The sequence below is a fragment of the Aedes aegypti genome, chromosome 1, assembly GCF_002204515.2.
Source record: "Aedes aegypti strain LVP_AGWG chromosome 1, AaegL5.0 Primary Assembly, whole genome shotgun sequence".
Taxonomy (NCBI): Eukaryota; Metazoa; Arthropoda; class Insecta; order Diptera; family Culicidae; genus Aedes; species Aedes aegypti.
In genome coordinates, this window is record NC_035107.1 from 167,238,552 (window position 1) to 167,261,754 (window position 23,203).

The following is a 23,203-nucleotide window of genomic DNA, read 5'->3' on the forward strand; positions in this document are numbered from 1 at the left end:
AACTCATTACGCGTGGTAAAGATGGACAAATTATGGGTGAAAGGAAGTTAAGTATCTAGGGCGCATGCTAGATAAGAATTTAACTTTCAAAAATCACATTGAGGACATTCAAGCCAAATGTAGCAAATATGTAAAATGTCTATCCCCTTATTAATAGAAAATCAAAACTTTGTCTAAAGAACAAGCTTTTGATATTCAAACAAATTTTCAGGCCAGCCATGTTGTATGCTGTACCGATATGGACTAGCTGTTGTAATACCAGGAAGAATGCTCTGCAGAGAATTCAAAATAAAATTTTGAAAATGATTCTGAAGCTTCCACCCTGGTATAGTACCAACACAGACAAACAGACGCAACACTGACGAAATTTCCATCGACCACTCATTCAACGATCATTTCAAATTCGTTATGTTACAAATCTCACAACTAGAGGCGCGCGCATCGTTTTTCTTCGCGTTTGACGTTTCACACTACCGCCATCTGCCGGTCTTGTTGCACGAAACACCTTTTTGTGCAACATGCTCACCAGATGATAACGGTGTAAACTGGGCGATGGATTTTGAAGAAATTTGTTCTAAGTGTTACGTCTGTTTGTCTGTGGTACCAATGAGTTACATAGAATATCCAAAACATTGGAACAAATGTCAAAAAAAAAAATTCCAGGCAAAAATCGTTAAAATCTTCTATTGCCACGATTAATGCGTTATACATTAAGGTTAAGTTAGGGTAAGTAAATTGAAAACGTGTTTTTTCCTTTTATAAGCAGGTGAAATCAACTTACCTGTACAAAATCTGAACTGCTATGGCAAATGAAATGTAATATGTTGTTAACAAAATGTTAATAACATCTTAAATTTGTTTTACCAAATTAGGATGATACTGTTGTCTAATAACACAGAACACCCACAGTTTTTCACGCAAAGCAGATTTTCCTTGTTTATGTAACATCGGGTTTTTACGGTTTTATGGTTGAATACTTTTTGACGGCATAAGCATGAGCATATGATTTTGCATCAAAATTGCATACGTGAGATTTTCGAAGCAGTCTCAAATGAGTTTACTCTCGCGGGAGAAGTCAATAATTATGATTTTAGTGTGAATCCACCAACACTGCTTGAATCCCAAGCAGTGTTAAAACTGATATTGGGTTCCATTACATAGCCTTTTCAAGAAACTTCTGACATTCAACCAGAATTCATGGAATCCTCCAACAGACTAAATTCTCAATTCAAATGAAAAGTAATCAAACAGTCGTTTATACCTGTACACCTGTGTGAAGAATGATCATCTTACCTTGATACCTTGATGGCTACAGCGTAGCATCACGCCATTGCCGGGCGTATTGTAGAGCTCCATTTCTTCCGACATTCGCACTAAGTGACCAGCCCACTGAAGTCTGCCGTATTTTACACGATTGATAATATTCACATCTTTGTACACTTGATACAACTCGTGATTCATGCGTCTGCGCCACACACCATTTTCGAGTTTCCCACCGAGTATTGTCCGCAGCACTTTACGCTCGAAAACACCGAGAGCTTTCCGGTCTGACCGTCCACGCTTCGTGCCCGTAGAGAGCCAGCGGAAGAATCAATGTTTTATACAGGGCGAATTTTGTTTCGGCTTGCAAGCTGCGGGACCTAAGCTGGTTACGTAGTCCGTAAAAGGCCCTATTCGCAGCCGCAACACGTCTTTTCACTTCGCGAGAAACGTCGTTGTCACATTTCACAAGTGTTCCAAGGTAAACAAATTCTTCAACAACTTCAAACACATCCCCATCAAACACTACCTCAGCACTTACACCACCATGCCTGACTCTATCTCTACCTGCAACCATGTACTTCGTCTTGGTAGAATTGATGGTCAGGCCTATCCTCGCTGTCTCCTTCTTCAAAGGCACGAAGGCCTCTTCCACTGACCTGCGATCGATTCCAATCAGGTCTATATCGTCCGCAAAGCCAAGGAGCATGTGCGACCTTGTGATAATAGTGCCATTTCTTTGCATGCCAGATCTCCTAATAGCACCCTCAAGTGCAATGTTGAACAGTAAATTCGAAAGTGTGTCTCCCTGCTTTAATCCGTCTAACGTCAGCTCATTTCTTTTCACTGAGTCGTACGCCGCCTTGAAATCAATAAACAGATGGTGAGTCTGCAAGTTATACTCCCGGAATTTGTCTAGGATCATTCGCAAGCTAAACATCTGGTCCGTTGTCGAACGGCCCTCACGAAAACCAGCTTGGTATTCGCCGACGAAGGACTCCTCGAGCGGTCTCAGTCTGTTAAACAGGATGCGCGACAGAATTTTGTATGCCGAATTCAGCAGGGTAATTCCTCTGTAATTGGCACACTCCAGTCTGTGCCCTTTCTTGTAGATAGGGCGGATGAGGCCATCCAACCAGCCGGTGGGCAATTCCTCGTCCTCTCATACCTTCAGAAGTACTCGGTGGATCGACTGATAAAGCTGCTCGCTTCCGTGCTTGAGAAGCTCGACCGGGATCTCGTCTTTCCCAGCCGTCAGCTCGCTGATAGCCTTTTTAACCTCTCCTATGGTCGGTGGGTCCACAGTTTGATCGTCATCATCTATGTTCATCCTGTTCCTCGCTACATTTCCATTCTCACCGTTCAACAATTGCTGAAAGTGCTCCTTCCGTCTGGCAGCCACCACCGTTTTATCGGTCAGCAAATTCCCGTCTCGGTCATTGCACATGGCGGGCACTGGTACGGTATTGTGCCGCGCACCATTGACCGTTGCATAAAATCTCCGCATATCATTCCGGTTCAGCTGTGCGTCAGCTACTACACTTTCTTCGTGCTGCCTTTTCTTTCTGCGGTGGATTCGCTTTTCTTCGGCTCTCGCTGCCCTGTACCGCTCTCTGTTCTGTCGGGTACCGGCCACAAGCATACGGCTTCTGGCGACATTCTTCATGTCTGTCACCCTCTGGCACTCTTAATCGAACCAGTCGTTCCGTCTTCGTCGTTGACCAGTGCCGATCACTTCCCGCGCCGTTGTTGTCACAGCTTCGTGGATAGGGTCCCACAGGCTGTCGACGTCTCCAGCAACGTTGACTCTTCCCAACTTCTCGTCTAGTTGCTGACGGTACTGCGCAGCTACCCCATCAGTCGACAAGCGTTGTATATTGAAGCGTAGCGGAACTCATGACGCTGGATAACCGCGCCCGAATTTTAGCTACAACACGATAATGATCCGAGTCGATATTAGGGCCTCGGAAGGTCCTGACATCAATGACATCTGAGAAATGTCGCCCATCAACCAGCACGTGGTCTATTTGGGAGCAGGCATCGCCACTCGAGTGTCGCCAGGTGTGTTTGCGGATATTCTTTCGCGCGAAGTATGTACTGCTGATTGCCATCCCTCTAGCAGCAGCGAAGGTTACTAGCCGCAGGCCATTATCATTGGTAACGGAATAAAGGCTTTCCGTTCCAATGACGGGTCGGAAGAAATCTCGCATACTCTGAGATAACGCCCTAAAAGCCATTGGTAGCCACCAGTGTAGCTCGTTGTTTCTGAGCTAAAGAAGGAATAAGCATCCAAACCAACATCATGGGCAGGTAGATAATGATCCTTTTTTCCCCATAGCGTTGTTAAATAGCAATAAAATCCATTCAAATGCTCAGAAACAACTAGCTACACACATGGTTACCAATGGCTTTAAGGGCGAGATCAGAAGTTATGCGAGAAATCTGCTTTCCCGATCTGCGCATTTGCGTCGCCGATGACTATCTTGACGTCTTGTTTTGGGCACTCTCCGTAGGCCTTATCCAGGCTCTCATAGAACTCATCCTTCATGTTATCGGGCTTATCGTTCGTTGGCGCATATATGCTGATCAGGCTGTAGTTGAAGAACTTGCCCTTCATTCTCAACACACAGATTCGGTCGCTTACCGGTTTCCACCGAATAATTCGCTTCATCTGCTTCCCAATCACTATGAAGCCAACCCCACGTTCTGCTCTGTCGCCACCGCTGTAGTAGATGTGGTACTTAAATGAAGTGTTGACGATGGAGTCCACCGCTCGGAATTCGCGTTCTCCGGTTCTCGGCAAGCGTATTTCCTGGATAGCTGCCACGTTCACGCCGACATTCCGCAGTTCACGAGCCAGGAGCCCAACACGCGCGGGTTCATTCAAAGTTCTCACATTCCAAGATCCAACTTTCTAATCGTTGTCCTTTATTCGTTGTCGGGTCTGTTGCCGTAAAATCAATCCGTTTGCTCTACTTTTGCCTTTCTTGGTTGGTGAAGAGTCTTCGATAGGCCACCTAACCAGGGTTGCGCTACCTACATCGTGCTAGAGGGGCTGCCTCCTCGATGCTGACACGATACAGCATCGTCCGCTTGTTCTTTACATGATGACCACGGTCATAGCCATCACAACCATCCACCTTTATCAGGGCTTTGGACCTGTAGCTCTGGTTCTCAATAGTTTCAAGTTCTTTCGGACATGCTACTATGGTGAGCCGTCATGCGCTAGCGGTGTGAATGATCATCATAGATGTTAAAAAAATAACTCATTATGATCAGAAGCGGTTCACAACTTACTTGGTTACCAATGATACTTACCTATGATCATATGAGAAAAATCTTTTTCAAAGTCATATATTTGCAATTTTTTTTTCTATCTATATCTATATCTATATCTAACGAGATTTTTAGCCCTGGGCTAGTTCATCTCGGGATCAACGGTTCATTTGCAAATTTGATTATTTGTTTTGAGACACAACAAGGTACATATTCAATTTATTCAAAAAGATGTATTCCGCGCCATGCCATTTTGATTGACTGTTTTCCTCAAACGATCGTAACTACTGCCATCGGTATCTGTCAAATGTGGTAGGCAACCAATCAAACGGCTCAAAAAATTAAAGTCCTGTAAACGAAGCTTATTCGTCAGCCTCTCAGTACGATGGGAACATGCCTCAGAGAATAATCTTCCCTCCCCCTACTTTCATCATTAAATTCATTGGTGTCATTCAACAATAAGCACACATTTTTAACACAGCTACTTGTAGTTCCATGGACACAACAGCATTACTGTTGAATGGATAAAGATGATCGGTACCCGTTTGATTGATCGTCATTGTTAGCGGCCCAGAAGCAATAATGGCGAGCTAAAGGTGGGCTTCAACGATTTAAACAGCTGCTTTTAGGCAGCGGTCCTTAAAAGTAACCTGAGTAAAGGAGAATCTCTTTAAAGGAATATCTCATTAATAAGGCTTTGATCATGGTTATTAAAGACTGACACTACAACGCAGGGCATTCGCATAGCGTGATGGAGGCATAATAACACAGGATTGGGTGGATAGCCGTGCACATAACGAGAGGCGATGTAAATAAATTTGATTTCAATATCGTGAGAATGCAATTTGTTGGATTTCCCTCAGCCACGCAGCAATCCTTCACACAAGATTCTGCCTTCATTCATCTTGCTCACGGGGGTCGCACACTTTGGAGAAACGGTTCATCCATCGTTTTATCCAACGCTGACTTGAAACACAAGATTAACTTGGGTATCATTCATGCCCAAGTGCGTTAAATGTCAAGATTTATTTGTTGTGAAGTTATAACAATAACAAAACCCGCAAAAGAACGAGCAATCATTTCCCACTTCTGCCAGTTAGCGGGAACATTCACAGTGCTTCCACCCACTTGCCCTCAAGTGGAGAAAGACAGAGCGGTCGTGTACCAGAAACGCCATGAGGCGCACGAAAGCGTGACAGAGATAGGCGTTCTGTCATTCAACTCCGGGTCCGAGCCAGTCAATCGCAATCGTTGCCGGGCAGAGCGCGTGAAATAATCTTGTCAAGTGTTTATTTACACTTGTAGACATACAAAAACACAAACATCTAAATAAATGCGGTCCCTTTCAATGGTCTTATCAAGTCTTTGGTACCTTGTACTTTGAATTATGGTCGAAAGGGACATATCTTCAATGTTTCTCTCTTATTTGCTTATAAAAGTGAAAAGGTTTTCAATTATTCTTGAAGTCACAAAATATTGTTACAATTTATATTCAACTAAAATGTGTAATATAAGCGATAATGTTACTGTACTATTAACTTTACAAATTTTAAAGCGAACCCAGAAATTTATTTATTATGCATATTTAGTTCTGTAGAACTTGATGGATTATTCAACGTACATTAGCAATACCAACAGATCTCGATTCTCTATAAGTATTGAAACATCTACGGTCAAAGTTTCACACTCCTCTTCAAATCGATTCGAAAGTGCATTAAAAGGTTACAAGGAACTTGCATAAACCTCAGCATAAATATTGAATAAAACATTACCCGTTTCTTTTTATCTCGAAAGTCTATTTGCTACACAAATAGACCAAAACGGAATATCTCGTGGATTTTGTGCAAAATGACATCCATGAAATTCTCGGATTTTCGAGTATCTTGACCCTGAAAGGAGTTTCTTGTCTAAATTTACACCGTTGACTATTCCATTTTTAATAATTTTTAATTTTTAATTTTTTAGCCTACGCAAGATTTGTATTTGTATTTATTTTGTAACGACGAAATGAACTCAATTACCATCCAGTGCGATTGATAATGCAATGCTAATAAGGAATGAAGTGATTACTTATAATATTTCCCAGAAATGTTGGGTAAGATTGTTCTTCATCTTCTTAGTATTTATGTCCTCACTGGGACAGCGCCTGCTTCTCAGCTTTACAGCATTAATGAGCACATCGTGCCTTCCCAATCCGCAATTTTGGGGAAAAAGAGCGAAAAATCTAAAAATCGAATATCGCTGAAACTAACGCTGCAATGACATTACAGGCTGCCAATTGGGGATGTCTACGACTGTATGATTTAAGAATCCTGTTCTAATTTTTGAAAACTGTCTCGTCACGGAAATCACCCATAAAATAGCTTTGCTTCTTGTATTTCACTGGACAAAAAATGTTGAAGTTGATTACGATTACAGAGGGGTTCCCCATCTACATGTTTGCTGATTTCAAGAATAGAAAGCCGGATTATATTCTTGGCACATTTGATTCACTTTGGCAGGGTTTTTGATGAAAGCATTAAACCCATATTTCACCCACTAATGAGCTCCATACATGAGTGCAGTTTACTGCTGATTCTTAGATAATTTGGCCGATGCCAAAGTGAGTTATAGAGATGCCCAAGTAGTTTTTGTACAGGATGGGCCTCTACAGCTTATGTATCTGACATATTCCCTGAGCAATAATAGAAACAAACATCAATGAATGTAGCGAAGACTGGCCACCATTTTAGATACGTGGTCCAAAATGTTAACCTCAAGCCTACGCAGGATTTGCATATCGCCTTCATAAATATTTAACCGAATCGACAGATTATCATCACATCGCTTGGGAACTGGTTATCGGGCAGATGAAAATTTCATTCATGTCCGTCTGGGTCGTCTATAGGCGATTCGCTCCCGGAGTCTGAAAGTCGATGACCATTTATCTGTCGACATCGGCATCGTCCACCACCAGTCGCAATAATAGCTTTTTGAAACCAGGTGAAAACAAAATCGACGAAGAAACTGGTTTTTGCCTCATGGAGTCTTTTTCTCTCTCTCTGGATGGTTGTTTCTTGCACATGAGCTCTCGACGAATACCTAGATCGGCCAATACCAAGAGACGGCGATCAGCAGGAGCAGCCAGCACCCAGTGGCGAATCGACCACGGATTCGAGGATTGGCCGTTTATTTTATTGAGCACCACAACAGAACACCTCCAAATATTTTCGTTGGTCTGTTACCTACCTTGTCTCTCACGGATGCCTGCAATATAATGCAATATATGCTAGGGAGTCCAATACAGACGATTTCGACATCGGGTACCGGTTTGAGCATACACAAAATAGTAAATTGCGTCTCGATTCATTCATATTTGAATGTAATTCATGTTGACCCCTCTACAGGGAGTATCGTTCTAAACCACATAAAATTGTTTAAATCACGATAATTTTATTTTCAATAGTTTTGCACCACTTTTCACAAGTTCTGTGCTCAGAATAACATATTATGAAAATTATACATGAAAAATATGTACGACTTTATTACAGCAGTGTTCCCAACTTTGATGATTGTCATTGTGATTTGTGAGGTCTTCTGGCAATAAAGCATTTGTTTTTCTATTGTGCTTTAAATGTGACGTAGGGACTGATTAAGCAGCTCTATTAGGTTGAACGTTATTTGTCATATAAATACTATTTTAGTACTTCAGTCAGGACATGCTTTAAATTAAAAAAATCTACTCATATCAATTTTATTTAAATGTAAAATGCTTTTCTCTAAAAAAAATCGATGAATAATGATTTTATAATTTCTGGGAAATTGTTGTTCCAAAATTAACTTGATATTTTTCAGCAGGCTTCAGATTGATAACGCTTTTGGGAAACGAGCCGTTTTTTTAAATAAAAAAATATAGATTGTCGAATTTTACAGCCAATTTCTAATAATCATTGTTTTCGATAACCTCCAAAAATCGACTGTTCTAAACGTTGTGCCTCATTAGTGTTAAATTTAAAGATTTTGGTGGATTTTTTATTACCACAATATTGTACAACATAAGTCGAACGATGTGCAGAAACTCGATTGCGATTTCATTGATAAATTAAAAAGATATAGCATGCACAACGTGTTCACTTTATAAAATGAACAGTCCTTATGTCCTTTCCTTGTCATGAAAACGTTTTTTCTCTGATAGAGACGTATGATTTTTTTCTTCAACCGTGAATACTTGTTACGTAACGGTAAACATAACATAACGATCTACGGTTCCCTAGCAATTTCGGAATACCTGCCCAAACCAGATGACAAATGATCCAAATCGACACATAAAAGAGCTTGTGAAGACCTTGTGAAAATATGGTGCAAAAATATTGAAGAATAAAACTGGTATCACGATTTAAATATTTTGTCTGTGGTAAAAGTTAATAATATCTTTTCCGTACTCCGTTCAGCAAATTACACTGCGGAACACGTTTTTGTCGCAAGCACTAAAATACCGCTATTTACTTGAATACGGGTTGCTAAATCCATCGCCGTTTTCAAAAATATCATAGAACGTCTAGTTTTTGAGATATTGACTGTTGAAAATTCAAAATTTGACGATTTCAGTCAACTTGCATGCAAGTTTGCCAGCTTGTATGGCAATTTCTTTGCTTATTTTCCCACAGAAAATGCTGGAACATGTCTGAGAGCGGGTTTATGGACAAAAGGTCGAAAGGACAGAAGGTCAAAAGACAAAAGGTAGAAAGGACAAAAGGTCGAAAGTGGTTTGTTTGGTGGGAAATTTTCCTTCTTTGAAAATATATTTTCGACCTTTTGTCCCTTCTTTTTTGTTATTCGACCTTTTGTCCTTTCGACCTTTTGTCTTTCGACCTTTTGTCCCTTCGACCTTTTGCCTTTCGACCTTTTGTCACAGATTCCTGAGAGCGGCATCAGATTTAGCGACCCCAAATCTACTAGAGACACATAATTTGATCCTTGAGACACGCAAAAATGTAATTTTTGTTACGCTGTTTTATTTTATTTACAATCTTGCCATTGGTAATTGAGTTTGAAGCGCAGTGCAATGTTTGGTGCAAATATGATAAGGATAAACAGTGTTCACTTTCTCTACAGATTATTTTGCCTCACGTTATCTCCTCGATTATCATTCAAGGTAAAAGTGTTACTCAGTGTGGACAGTAAGAGCGCGCGCATCGAACATGATTTTCAGCATTGTAGCACTTGTTTAGTTTTATTATCTAAAGCAAATATCAAATACATTTACAATATTATTAAAAACCGATAAATTCAAATGGCGGAGCTTGAATAGCCGTAGCTAACAGTAAAGTTCTTCAGCAACACCATGCTGATAATTCTTGTCTCCTCTGGGCATAGGGTTTCTGCGAGCTTGTCACACAATATAAAAATGCAAAAAAGGGTAAATTAGCAAAAAAAAAAAAAAAACTTGCACAAAAATTTTGTTTACTACAACATTTTGAATTGCTTCAAAAATATTAAGAAAATCTTGATTTGGACAAATCATATTCGATGAGGGTGCGTACATTTTAATTTATCATAATCAAACATTTTAATGAACTCATTTTCCTATCTTAAACCTATCTTGAATCATAACCTATCTTATATCATTAACATTTCTTAAAAATTAACTAATCTTTAATGTGAGAGTATGCTGGAAAACCGAAACAAAAAGATTCATTCTACTTGAAGATCATGGACCTTGGATGTTTTCAACAGTGCAGAAAAAATGAAAAATTACTTTGCATAAGCTGCAATCGGTGCCACAAACATGAAGATCCCCAGAAGGCTGGAATTAAAAAAGCATCCGGTTTTGTAACCCCTATCTTCCAAAGTGGACAGTAAAAAACCACATGAGTTAGCAATTGGGTCCTAAAATTTTTAATGAAATCTTGTTTTTATTCAATAACACGAAAAAGCATGTTACTGTAACTACTTAAGCATTTTTCCCCGCTCAAATAATGGCTATATCATGTTTAAACTTTAATTTAAAAATTTGTTCCATAAATGAACCTTGACACTTGTGATCATGTTTAACGTTCGCTTAGTCGACAAAAACACCACAGGGGTTTAGTTCGACCACTGGGGTTGTTCCTATCTGACATTTCGTAAGGGACACGGAAAACAAAATACACCCAAAATTTGAGTTTAAGCCAAAGGATGTTGCAAAATCTAAAAAAATGTTTTTTGGGCTTAAACCAACGGAAAACATTAGAAAATTGAGTAAACATGCGTTTTTGGCCTAAACTTGAGCGTTTGGCACTAAAATTGGGACAGGGCTTTAGGACCCTATTTAGAATTTTACAACCATCGGCGGAAGACATGAAATAGTAGAAAGGCACAAAGAAAAATACAACCTGAAGCATGACGAGGAAGCAGGGAAAGGGATGTTTGAACTGTTCATTTGATATTCGTGGTTTTCCTGATGCGGCCAAGGCTGTTTACTTGCTGGGTTGTTACATGTGATCTGGACGGAGGTCTCTCCAAAATGATAATGACAAACACCTGAACAAATCTCTCCTGGGCTGAAGTGCGATACCGTGCGTAAGGTTGTAAGTGCTCGATACAAAAGAGCTAAACAAACATAATCCTCGTCCCGAAACAGTTCTTTTCGCTTCCTAGAACTAAGAGAGGCAAACAGAGAAATACAAAGTACGGAAAGCAGCAACCGATGACAATCCTGCTTAAGCATTCTCGAATGGTTAACGCTATTATAAAATCATCAGATTTGAACAGAAAGTTGATTAGCCAAAAGGATTACAGTAAGCTTCTGCTTGCTTGCGAGCTAAGCCATAGTAAAGTCCGAAGTAGATCTGTGTGCCGGTCATGTTTTTGGTGTCTACTTGAGAATAAGAATGGTATGAAATATAACATTGGAAAATCTTTGTAATATTGAAGCAAAAGTAAAATGGTATACCTTTTTTGTATATATTAATAGGTACCAGCGGAAAATTAGATCTCAGGAAAAGGATTTGATTTTGCATAATTTAAAAGTTCGAAGAAACCATTAAAAACGTACACTCTCGTGCAAAAGATTTGGTTCACCTCCTGAAAAACATACAGAAGTGTTTTGTCCATATCTCTGGAACTACACGTTATTATAATATTACGGCTCTAATGCCGTATCAGTTTCCAATTTTGGTCGATCCCTGGGAGGGAGAAACCGATACTAAGTTTATGTTCGTCAAGGTGAGCCGAGATTCTGCTGTCACGAACTGTCACTTTGAGCCCGGATCTCAAAGAATGGACTAACATGATAAAAGCGCATAATTGATCAAAACATATCTTTGCATTTCAACAAAGTTGACAACAATCGGTTGAAAATAAATTCTTGCGCACTCAAAAGCAATGTCACGATGGTAGGGTGATGTGCTAGTATCCACCGTATTAAGCATTGATCAGTGAGAACTGCAATTTTTCCAGTATTGCAGTGAATGATGCTGATACAAACCGATGCCAAACAATTCTTTCTCAAAACGGTTTTAGCATTGTTCAATAACATTTTGATAAATCTTGATCTCTTTTTGGAAATAATGCAAAGAAAATGCATCTTACCGTATTCTCAATCCGTCGTATCGTTTTCAACTCCGTCGCAATCAGTTTCCAGATTCGTCTCACAACTTACGGCTCACTGTGTATATTGAGTGGTTAAAACACAACATATCAACGCTATAATAAAATGTTTTACTAGAATATATAGATCTTCGGGCATCTCCCTCCATTCCTTCAGCATGATGAAATATACTAATTTCCTTTAAAATTAATTGTTCGTCATCAAAATTCCGCCCGAACATATGAACACTATTCATTTTGACCGTACAATTATGGCATTTGCTCACAGTACAGCGAAAACAACACAATCAAAGGAACCGTATTTTTACGTCGAGTGTCGAGCACACATTGATGCGCACAAGCTTTTTTTCTCAGTACGACGGATTGAACTTTGTTTACATTCTCAATTATTCGCGGCGGTTGAGGAAATTTCGTAAAATTTGGTGATTTATGGAAGTTTTACGGCGTGTGATTGGAATGAAATCCTTCAGTGAAGAAGTAAGTCACCCACGGGGGCGGGAAGAAATTTGTGTTGGTAAGTGGTGTGGCTCAGTCGATCGCTAAGCATTTCTCTCAAATCGTGTTCGTCCATGCGATTTCGGTGAAAAAGTGCAAAGTGGATAATTGAACTGAAGTTATTTACCGGAATACAGTAGTTTTATTGCATTTTTGGTATACAAGTGTACAAACCATAACAGTTTTCACAAAATTACACTTGGATAATGAATCTATGTTGCAGGTAAGTTTGAATATCCGCCGTAGTGGAACAATTAAAGTTTGATACGACGAATAGTAGGGCTTACGACGAAGTAGAACAAAACCCTACCTTTTAATTTGATCGAATATAAAGTATTGAAACACGTATCTTTTAACTCTTTTCCAAGCAAAATTTAGCATTTAGCATTTAGCATTGAGCATATCGCACAAATTCGTACAGTCCTAGACCATTGTATGAGGGTTGCTACCTTCCCGTCCGTTACCAAAGTCAGAGGTTTGGGACTAACCTCTTACTCATAGACAAGATTGACGTATCCTCCAATAATCGAGAGCTGTCCTGGCCACGTCCTTGCGAAAGCTGGGGAATGGGAAAGGATGATTGATTTAACACCTACTTAAGAAAGATGCAGAGAACTCTACGACCTCTCATAGGTGTTACGGGATGTTGTGGAATGTTGATGGAAAGGGTAGTGCCATAGGATACGTTCGGTAGACGTTCTGGCCGATAAAAATGGTTAGTATCTACGCATTGTGATTATGCGGTGCTGATCAGAACAAACTCACCAAATTCCTTTTTCGAAAAGCCTCTGCAATCCACGTACTGCAATTCTTAAGCCACCCAGAGCCGAATATCCCCGAACCACATTCATTTTTTGAATCAACAAGATCGGGAGATAAAAAAACGAATCGCGATTGATGATGCCATCACAGAGCACTCTCGAGCAAAACGCAAGCAAATCGAATAAAAGTAAAAAACAAAACTTCACAAAACATGTTTAGATAAAATCTCCGATAAAAAAACACATCTATCACTTCGAAAAACTTGTTTCCACACAACATTTGCACGTGGCAAAGCACCATCCGTCGAATCTAATTTTCACCAGCGGATTTGAAAAAGAGAAACGCGTCCTTTTTCCATGTTTGTCCAGAAAGATCAAAGGAAAAGAAAACTAGCGATTTTTCCCAAGCCTGCCTTGACTGTCGTTGATACATTTTTGAAAATGGCAAAAAATCGTCGTTCGTATTTTTTGAAAAATGGCAAAAAAATCGAAAACATAGAATTAATAGTTTAATTGCTCCATTTCCAAATTAAAACACAAAATTAAACTCATGGGCATTTTATTTAATTATTATGTTTAATTTATTCCACAAACAAGCATACGGAACATCAATGAGTGTTATTTGTGCAAATGTGACAATTCAATTTTCAATTTGATTCATCTTGCAGCGTTCTCTCAAATGCTCAAATGATGGTAGAATGTACTTATTGCAAATCTATTCAAGGCTTAGCCGGCAATCTTATCGTAAGTTATTCATCAATATACTAGCAATTTTAAAATGTCCATTATCAGCACTTATCAAGTCGCTTAGTAAACTGAATTCAAAACAGCTGATTTGATGGTTTTCTAATCAGGTAGGTATTTGCATTATATCATTATATTTCCGGAATGCCAGACATACTCATTGTTGCTCAATTAATCGTATGGAAATTCCAATCAACAGAAAATTCCCATATCAATTCACCTTATTTTCACGTCATTATCTTGCCGTCAATGGCAGGTCAAACCCCATATATGTCAAAACAAAAAGACATTGATGAGAAATCGTAGTCACGAATGAAACCACGAAATCTAACAAATCGGTGCACTTTTCTTCTTTTTCTATGATACATTACCTCCACTCGTATCAACAGATGTTCTCAATCGTTCTTTCGTTTCTCAAACAGTGCACGAGTGACGCTCGCTGTTTTCGCATTGTGCTGAATATTTCGCATAAAGACGTTTTATATATTTTTATGCGTTTTCTCAATGGACATTTGCCGAAGGTGAAGATGAATCGAAGCCAAACCTCAAATTTTCAAGACCACAAATCTGGAGAACCAAGCATCCGTTTAAGCTGAAAACTCAATCGATTGGTCACTAGCTGGTGGTGACCAATCGATTAAGTTTTCAGCTCAAACAGGTATTCGGTTCTTCAGATTTGTGCTTTTGAAAATTTGAAGTTTGGCTTCGATTCATCTTCACCTTAAAACGCAACCTGTTCTCGTGTAAAACTAATGTGCGCAAAGCGTGTATTATGCCAAATGACCTTATGCGAAATGGGGCACTCCATTTCCGCGTGCGTGAAAACTGTTTCGATTAAGGTAGCAATGTAATGCAAAACATTTCGCGGAGGAGAACCATTTCTCAGAAACACGTTTCACATAAGAACGTTCCGCATGCCTTCTTTAAAACGCTACTTGTTATTGTACTAAACTGATTTATGCAAAATGTCCATTACGCTAAACGTCCGTAGGAGAAACGAATTTATGCGAAATGGGACCCCATCCAAAATGTCATTACATTATATCTAAGCTATAAAACAGCAAAATCTTCTTGATTTGTTGTATTGGTCGTTTGTACAACTGTGTAAGTACAACTTTTCGAGGCCAATGTAACAACATAAAAATCATGAAGTGTACAGGAAGTGTTTCTTATAGGGGAGATTGATGTATTTAATTTCCAATTATTATAAACTATAAGGTAACATAAAATAATGTTCACTAGTTTGATGTTGGTCGTACTTGTATGTCCCAAATATCAGTAACAGTGACCTCATAGATATTCAGTAAAATCATGCTGATTATGACAAGCTGAAAGTTTCTTGAAAAAATAAGAAAACAATATTAGGAGAACGTGTTTGCAACCTTTGAACTATTATAAAATTATTAGCATATACTATCGATTTTCTAAATTGGACCCACCATGCATTGGGTTAATTTCTTAGCAGCTCATCTGTACAGGAAACTCAATACATCTGCAACAGCACAGCAAACAGGCAATATGCGAAGCTACTTATTTTTCCTCTACCCATCTTAATATCATCGCACAAAAGCGCAACCAGATTGACAGGCGAGATAGCAATCGCTTCACAACCATACACACACCCCTACCACAAATCACACAACAACCGATCGGTCTACGGTCCCTTGATCATGAGGACCTCACGCAGAATCCGGCCGAAAGTTTGAAAAGCAACTTCTTGTGTATCTCCCTTCTGTTCGATATCGATCTGCTTTTGTGGCGCATCATTGTCATCGATACAGTTTATTTTTCCATCCACATGCGTAACCTCAGAAAGCTAAACGGCTTTGCCATGTAAAGGGAAAGATTGTGTAAAATGCACAGTTTTCAATCCATTAAGATTGGACGTAGAAAAAATCTAATGATACTCAAAAATTAAATTTATATTTTTCATATTTACATTTCAGAATGGTCAACTTTGACATATCCTGGTTTTGTTTATTGCAAGCAATTGAGTTTAAATTCCGTTTTAAATCTCAAAATTTTAAATTTTTCCCATCCTCTGGTGGAGAGTGAGACATTATTCAAAACAATAATTTTTTTTTTTTTATTTTCAACTGTTTGATCCTTGTTTTTAACATTTTTGTTTTGGTTGTATTCTTGTTAGTATGGTCCTAAATCCCTGTCCAAATTTTAGTAACAAACGCTTCACTGAATTTTATTTTTACGGTTTTTGAGATTTTGTTACTCCCCTTGTTTTAAGGTGAAGCATCGAAGCCAAACCTTGAATTATCAAGAGCACAAATCTTGAGAACCAGACAACCGCTTGCACTGAAAATTTGATTGGTTGGTCACCAACAGTGGGTGACCAATGAGTAAAATTTTCAGTACAAACGATTGTCTGGTACTCTAGATTAGCACTCTTGAAAATTCAAGGTATGGCTTCGATGCATCCTATCCTTAAACTCAAATTTTGGGTATACAGTCAGCTTTCGTTCGTTGCACTAAACCCGTGGCCCGATTAGTGAAAGACTTTCACTAATCGGGCTAAGTTTTGAGCTGTCAAAACACCGATTACAATAGAAACTCAGGGCTACCAACATTGACAAATTGCGGTTTATGTCAGAAAGTGACGCTTGCCTTCGTTTTAGGTGGGCTATAGCCCACTTAACGAGAGCCCAATTAAAACGAAGTGCAATTAAACGTAGTGCAACGAACGAAATTCGACTGTATTTTGTTTTCCGTGTTCTTCCGAAATGTCAGATAGGAACAACCCCAGTTTTAAAACTTAAACCCCTGTGGCATTTTTGTCTACAAAGTGAACGTCAAACATGATCAAAATTGTCAAGGTTCATATTTGGAACCATCTTTAAAATAAAAGTTTAAATATGTTATAGACGTTATTTCAGTTGGAAAAATTGCTAAAGTATTTTCCAGAACACGTTCTTTCGTATTATTAAATAAAAACAAGAATTCAACTTTACGACCCTATTAGGAATGGTATAAAATCTTAGAACTCAATGTTATTCAGATATTGAAATTTTCAAGACTGACTTATTTTGAACAACTTCACCTTCTTCAGTATAATACTTTCCAGTATGGACTGTGAGCAATTTGAAATTTAGTGATTATAAAATCAAACATATTGGAGTTCTATTCTATTAGCTCTTATGGAGATGAACCACCCACAGGCTGAAAAACTCCCCAATAAAGCTAATAATAATAATCTATTATCTCAATAAGGTACATTTGTAAGGAAACAACACTAGAAAAAAAACTATGTCTATGTAAATATAACCTTACCTCGTATACATTTTTCTTCTTGTAAAGAACATGAAAAAAAAATATCGTCCACAATATTTAAGTTCAAAAAAAGATTGATGCATATTACATTATCTACTCCTAATGTTGGTATGTAATGCCTCTGCCATGTCAGCAAAGTTTCACGGCATAGAAGAACAGAGAATCCCCACAGTGAAAGAGATGAGCTGAGCATCCCACGCAGATAATTGAATCTTGTTTCGTTTACAGAGGAAGCAATGAGATAGAGAAGAACAAAAATCCTCTGGGCTACGTGATCCGTGATGAGAAAAGGAAGGAACTATTGCGGCTAAAAGAGGGTGTAATAAATCAATAGATAGTAAAAATGTAAACCACAGCATGGCGCCGCGGTACCTTTTATAAGCCATCTCTACTCTGTTTATCCTATTAATCTATTGTTAAGCGTTGTGGGTTTCCGTTTCGGGATGTTTTTTTGAAATTTGGGTATAGTTTTATTGCAGTATTTTTATGTGTGAATACTCTAACATTTGAACTTATCCAGAAGAAAATTCAAATACGAATGACTAATAACAACTTCTATCAACTGCTGTCTAACAGTAATCTTAAGCCACCCGAAAGCTCCCATTTTTTCAAATTGACTTTTACTCTGGTCCAGTGAAGTTGTAGTCAATAGATTTTACGTCGAAGATTAAATCTTCAAAAGCATAGAATAACCAATATTGGTTATTTTGGACACCCTGGGCATTTTCCAACAAATGTTCCAGATCAAATCCAGCTCAGAGCTCAATTCATGTGGAAAGGTGCTGCTTTTTCAGTTGTGATATTTACTACAATTTTACTTGGGCCTTGAGCAACAAATTTTAGACGTTGTTTCCACTCAAATGTAAAAGCCGGCTGTGCAAAATAGGTACATACCGTAAAACCGTAATCTTTGATAGTTCGGGACCCACAACATAACAAATGAAATAACATAATTTCTGTTAATCACTGTCGGCACTTCATGTCAGCACTATTTTTGTTGCAATCGAGAGAATTTAAGGTTTTTAATTGAATATTGAAATATTGTCAGATTTTAGCATTTTCGAAATGCAATCTGTTCTACAATCTCTATTTGATGAAGTTTTGAAGAGTTCGTCACTTCACCTTGATAGCTGAGGTATAACAGAATCTGAATTCGGTAACAGGTTTTTACCGAAAAACATTTTTACTTATGGGGTCCAATCTGGTAATCAAAGTCAGAAATTTCCATATAAAATTAAATTCATATAACAATTCAACGCCCTATCGAAAATTTATTCGATGTTGCTCGAAATATACCTGTTTGCATTGAAAAGTAAAGAATTTATACCAAAACTCGTTTTCGGTAATCTGAGGGTCCAAAATGAATGGATCATTAAAATAACCAAAACGGCCGCTATGGAAAGCATAGATAGCGCTACAGACAAACAGACGTCACACTGTCATCGCTGTCCATCGACAAACTTTTTAACGATCGATTCGAATATCTGGTAGGTGGTCAATCGACCACCCGCAGCGCTCGCGTCGTTTTTGTGCTTGTTTGACGTTTACACACTACCGCCACCTTGTTTGACAGAACAGCAATGCTGTCACAATGTTAAATCCCTATACAGTGGCGCCTTTGTTTTGATGCAGTGAGCACTGGCAAAAACTACCTTCAATGATCCATTGGGGTGTCCAAAATAATGAAAAACAGTGCTTTTTTATACTTATGACACACTTGTGGTATACGTGCCATGGTACAATTAAGGGCCGTCCATAAATGACGTAGCATTTTTTCACTGATTTTTTACACCCCCCTCCCCCCTCGTAGCATTTCGTCACAAATGCTGATACCCCCCTTGGAAAATACGTAGCACACCAAGTACCCCCCCCCCCTCTTATATTTTTGTTTATTTGTTTTCTTTAGCAATTGGGTTCACAAAAAAAATGGAATTCAAGAGTTCAATACAAAGTTTGATATTACTGACTGAAACGTAAGGATAATCCAACAAATCAAACTATTATACAGTAGCGCTCAAAAGTAGTTTGGAAAACAGTTTTAAATAAACTTATTTCCTGATGAATTTACGTAATGTTCATATAGGCTGAAATTGTTTTAATTTTGCTGTTGTATCCATGAAAAACAAGTTTACAGCTGGAAGTATAAAATAAAATCATTGATTGGATAGATGTTGGGGTACAATATATTTTAAAATATATCGAACAGTATATTAAATGATTATTTCTTTTTCAATTATTCGTTGTTAGGAAATAGATTTTAATGAAAATGTTCAACAAAATTTCTTAATTTGAAATGGATTTTCGTCATTACTATCCGGATTCAAATCCATTTCAAAATCATTAGGCAGGTATAGATAGATTACATTTGTAATTGTAATGTTTAGAAAATCTTAGCGATTATTGTACAAATTATTCATCTTTATTAATATTTCAGCTAAACTTTATTATCCTTTCAAATACTGAAATGATCTTAGGCAACCTATAATGAAATAATTATTAAATAATGAAAATATCGAATAATATTCAGGCTATTCCATCAAGAGCATTGATATATCAGAACTGATCGATGAGTTGATTAGGCGGAGATCTCGTGCAACATTGACCACATAATACACGGAATAAATATCTTGTTTTAATGGAATATTGCCAAAAAGAGCATATTTTATTCTTTTGAAGAAACAAAGCTTTAACAAAAAATATGAATAAAACTAAAACAGTTTATTTTATGTCTTATTACCAAATGGGAAAACAATTCACTTCAAGTCGTTAAGGCATTGATTTTTAATGAATTGTTTAAACTTTAAATTTGTTTAATAATAACTTTTTTTAATTAAGACACGAATATAATATTATATTTACATAACTATTTAAAGCTTTAAAGAATCTGTTTGATTGCATTTATCAAGAAAATCTAAATTTTTTAGATTTTTTTTCCAATTTTGTTATATGAATGTTTTGAAGCATTCATTTTATAACCCAAGTTTATAAGTCAACAAAAAAAAGTATGATAAAAAATAATTGAATGTTATTTGTTTCAGCGCCTCTTCAATGATTTAATTCAAAATGCTACGTCTACTAGCTAGGACCCCTCCCTCCCCCTCGTCACACATCGTCACGAATTCGTGAAGCCTCCCTTCCCCCACAAAAAGCTACGTCATTTATGGACGACCCCTATCTTGAAATGGGTGCCATACTGATAATTGTCTTCATTCAAGATAGCCTTGGAATAATTTTCTTGACAACTTGTACCATGGTATATGTATCAGATGTCTGTCCAAGATATTACAGTATGTCTGTTCATTTACTTGGTTACGCTGTGCAATCAATTAATTGGGATCTACACCCAAAACGATCAATTTTGTTTTTTTTTTGTCAGAGATAAAACGTGGAAACAGTCATTATTTTTGAAACTAATTGGTAATTTTGTCTTCTATCCTTTTTCAGATTCATCTCAATCGAACCATGCAAGCGGATGCTTCACAGGCGACAGCACAGTGCAGACATCAACCGGTGAAACGCGGAAGCTCAGTGAACTGCAAATCGGCGAGCAAGTACTTAGCGTGGACAGCTCAGGCAACACGGTGTACAGTGAAGTGATCATGTTCATGGATCGCGATACCCACCAAAGTCGAGAATTTGTCCATATTGAAGCCGACGGTGGTGCTCATCTGACAGTTACTCCAGCCCACCTGGTTATGGTGTGGCAGAAAAATGAAGGCAAATCTCTCTATTTGTTTGCCGATCGTATACAGGAAGGTGACTACATTTTAGTCAACATCAACAGTACAATAGAGCCCCGAAAGGTGCTGAGGATATCTGCGAAGCTATCGCAGGGAGTGTACGCTCCATTAACCAGAGAAGGTACAATTGTGGTGGATTCGATAGCCGCTTCATGCTATGCTCTCATTGACAGCCAATCAGTGGCTCATCTTAGTTTTCTGCCCTACAGAGCAGTGCAAAAAATTATGAATCTATTTAGGAGTAGTAGTCAAAGTCGAAACTTAAGCCTTCCTCGACATGGAGGTATCAACTGGTACGCCAAAACACTGTACGCGATCAAAGACTTTGTCATACCGAACGATTGGCTCTACCACTAGCGATGCAAAGAAACTCTTCCTCATCGATAAGTCTGCCAATCATATGTAAATAGTGTAAAATTACTAAGATAAAATCGAAAATTACTCCCATTGTTTCCCGTTAATATGAAACAAAATGCAAAAGCGAGAGGGTATGTGAGATCTACTTAAATTATACTCGAATGAAAGCGATAATAATGAATGTGAAAGCCCATCTGAAAAATTTGAAAAAATGCAAATATGTAATGAATAGATTGGATAGAGTTATTTTACTTGCTTAGCAAACTTCGGAATGTTTGAGAAACGCTCCTTGATATTGTAACACAAAATCTTGACGTGAAACAAAGCGGTTCATTCTAACTTGTAATCTAAAACGATTTTATTTCGGATAAGTAGGATCAATATCAAATAATTTATATTTAATTATGTTTGTAAAAATATTACATTTTAACGAATTGTAATTTCAAACCCAAAAAATTAATTGTTAATATAATTTTTAACAAATTCGGCCAGTGACTACTAATCAGCTTTTCATTGCATGTGCAAAACGATTTGTAGAGAACAAAAAACATCAGTCAAAGCGATTAAGCGAAACGATTCGATGTAATATTTATCAAATAGCATTACAAGAAAAGTGATATCTAATTATAAATCATAGTCTTACTTTAATGACAAATAATTTATGAATATTTTGTAACTCAAGGAACTCGTGTACATATAGACATATAAATCAAAGCTCAAAAGCCGTCAAAATTTTACACGCACTGATACCCATGCATTCCAACTCAACGTGTAACGTTTCAATGGATTGGAAAAGCTTCAAACTACTTTACCGACTATCAAACTAAAAGCTTCGTATAACTGTTTGCATTTTGAAGCGTTTTTCTCAGAAACGCTTCCCTTCGGTGGTAAAGAAGTATAACGGCTGAAATCAAACGCAACACATCTGTTTGCAATCGAACCCCTATGAAAAACATGTTACGATTCAACTGCAGGAAACAAGCTGTCTCTCTTCGTTGCATTGCATGTTATTTTTGTAAATATAGCCAAATTGAAAAGAACGAGCGGTCAAAATGTAAAAAAGATCAAATAAACAATGTTGTTATTCAAAACAATTCAAACTGCTCTCTTTGTGTACATAGAAAGTTATGAAAGAAAGAAAGCCATCAATGGTTATTTACCATTCTATCGTTTAAACTAAGTGACTTTCCATACTTGCTCGTTCGTTCTCTGGTCAAGTTCAATGTTATCATCTGGAGACAGCTATGGATTTTATGGTTACCCGGCTGAAACCGACGAAGATATTGCAAACCTAATGATTCATCGACACTTGAATGGATGATATCACAACATGGAAATAATGACGACCATGCCTAACGTCTAAGTGTCCGGTGTCTGAGTAACTTGTACGTAACAACCGTTCAAACTGTTAAAACGCACGTGCGTTAGATCGAAATAAAGTTCTTCTCGGCTGTATCGGAAATAGCAAGAAACATCTTCAGTTATTCATAAATCGTTGAAAAAAATTTAGACTATTTGAATCGGTGTCGTATTTGAGCTTCTGGGGGCCCGGGTGAAATCTTGTGAAGAGGGTCCGGAATAAAAAAAATTCTTTGCGTTTCCCATAGGCATTGAAAGAGGAAAACAAATTCCTACTGATTGCGACGAAGCGGGGGTCTGATTATCAAGAAGTGAGAACTATTATTTAAAAATTAAAAAATATGACAGCTCCTGATGATG

The 23,203-nt window shown here is 37.9% G+C and overlaps 1 protein-coding gene across 1 annotated transcript in view; it reads left to right on the forward strand.

Moving 5' to 3' along the window:
• LOC5568282 (protein hedgehog) overlaps positions 1-22,584 on the forward strand; it is a 96,895-nt gene extending 74,311 nt beyond the window's left edge. The window contains exon 3 of the mRNA XM_001657929.2: positions 20,832-22,584. Coding sequence (XP_001657979.2) covers positions 20,832-21,484 — 653 coding nt within the window. The 3' untranslated portion in view covers positions 21,485-22,584. The remainder of the gene's footprint in view (positions 1-20,831) is intronic.
• Positions 22,585-23,203: the final 619 nt, after the last annotated feature.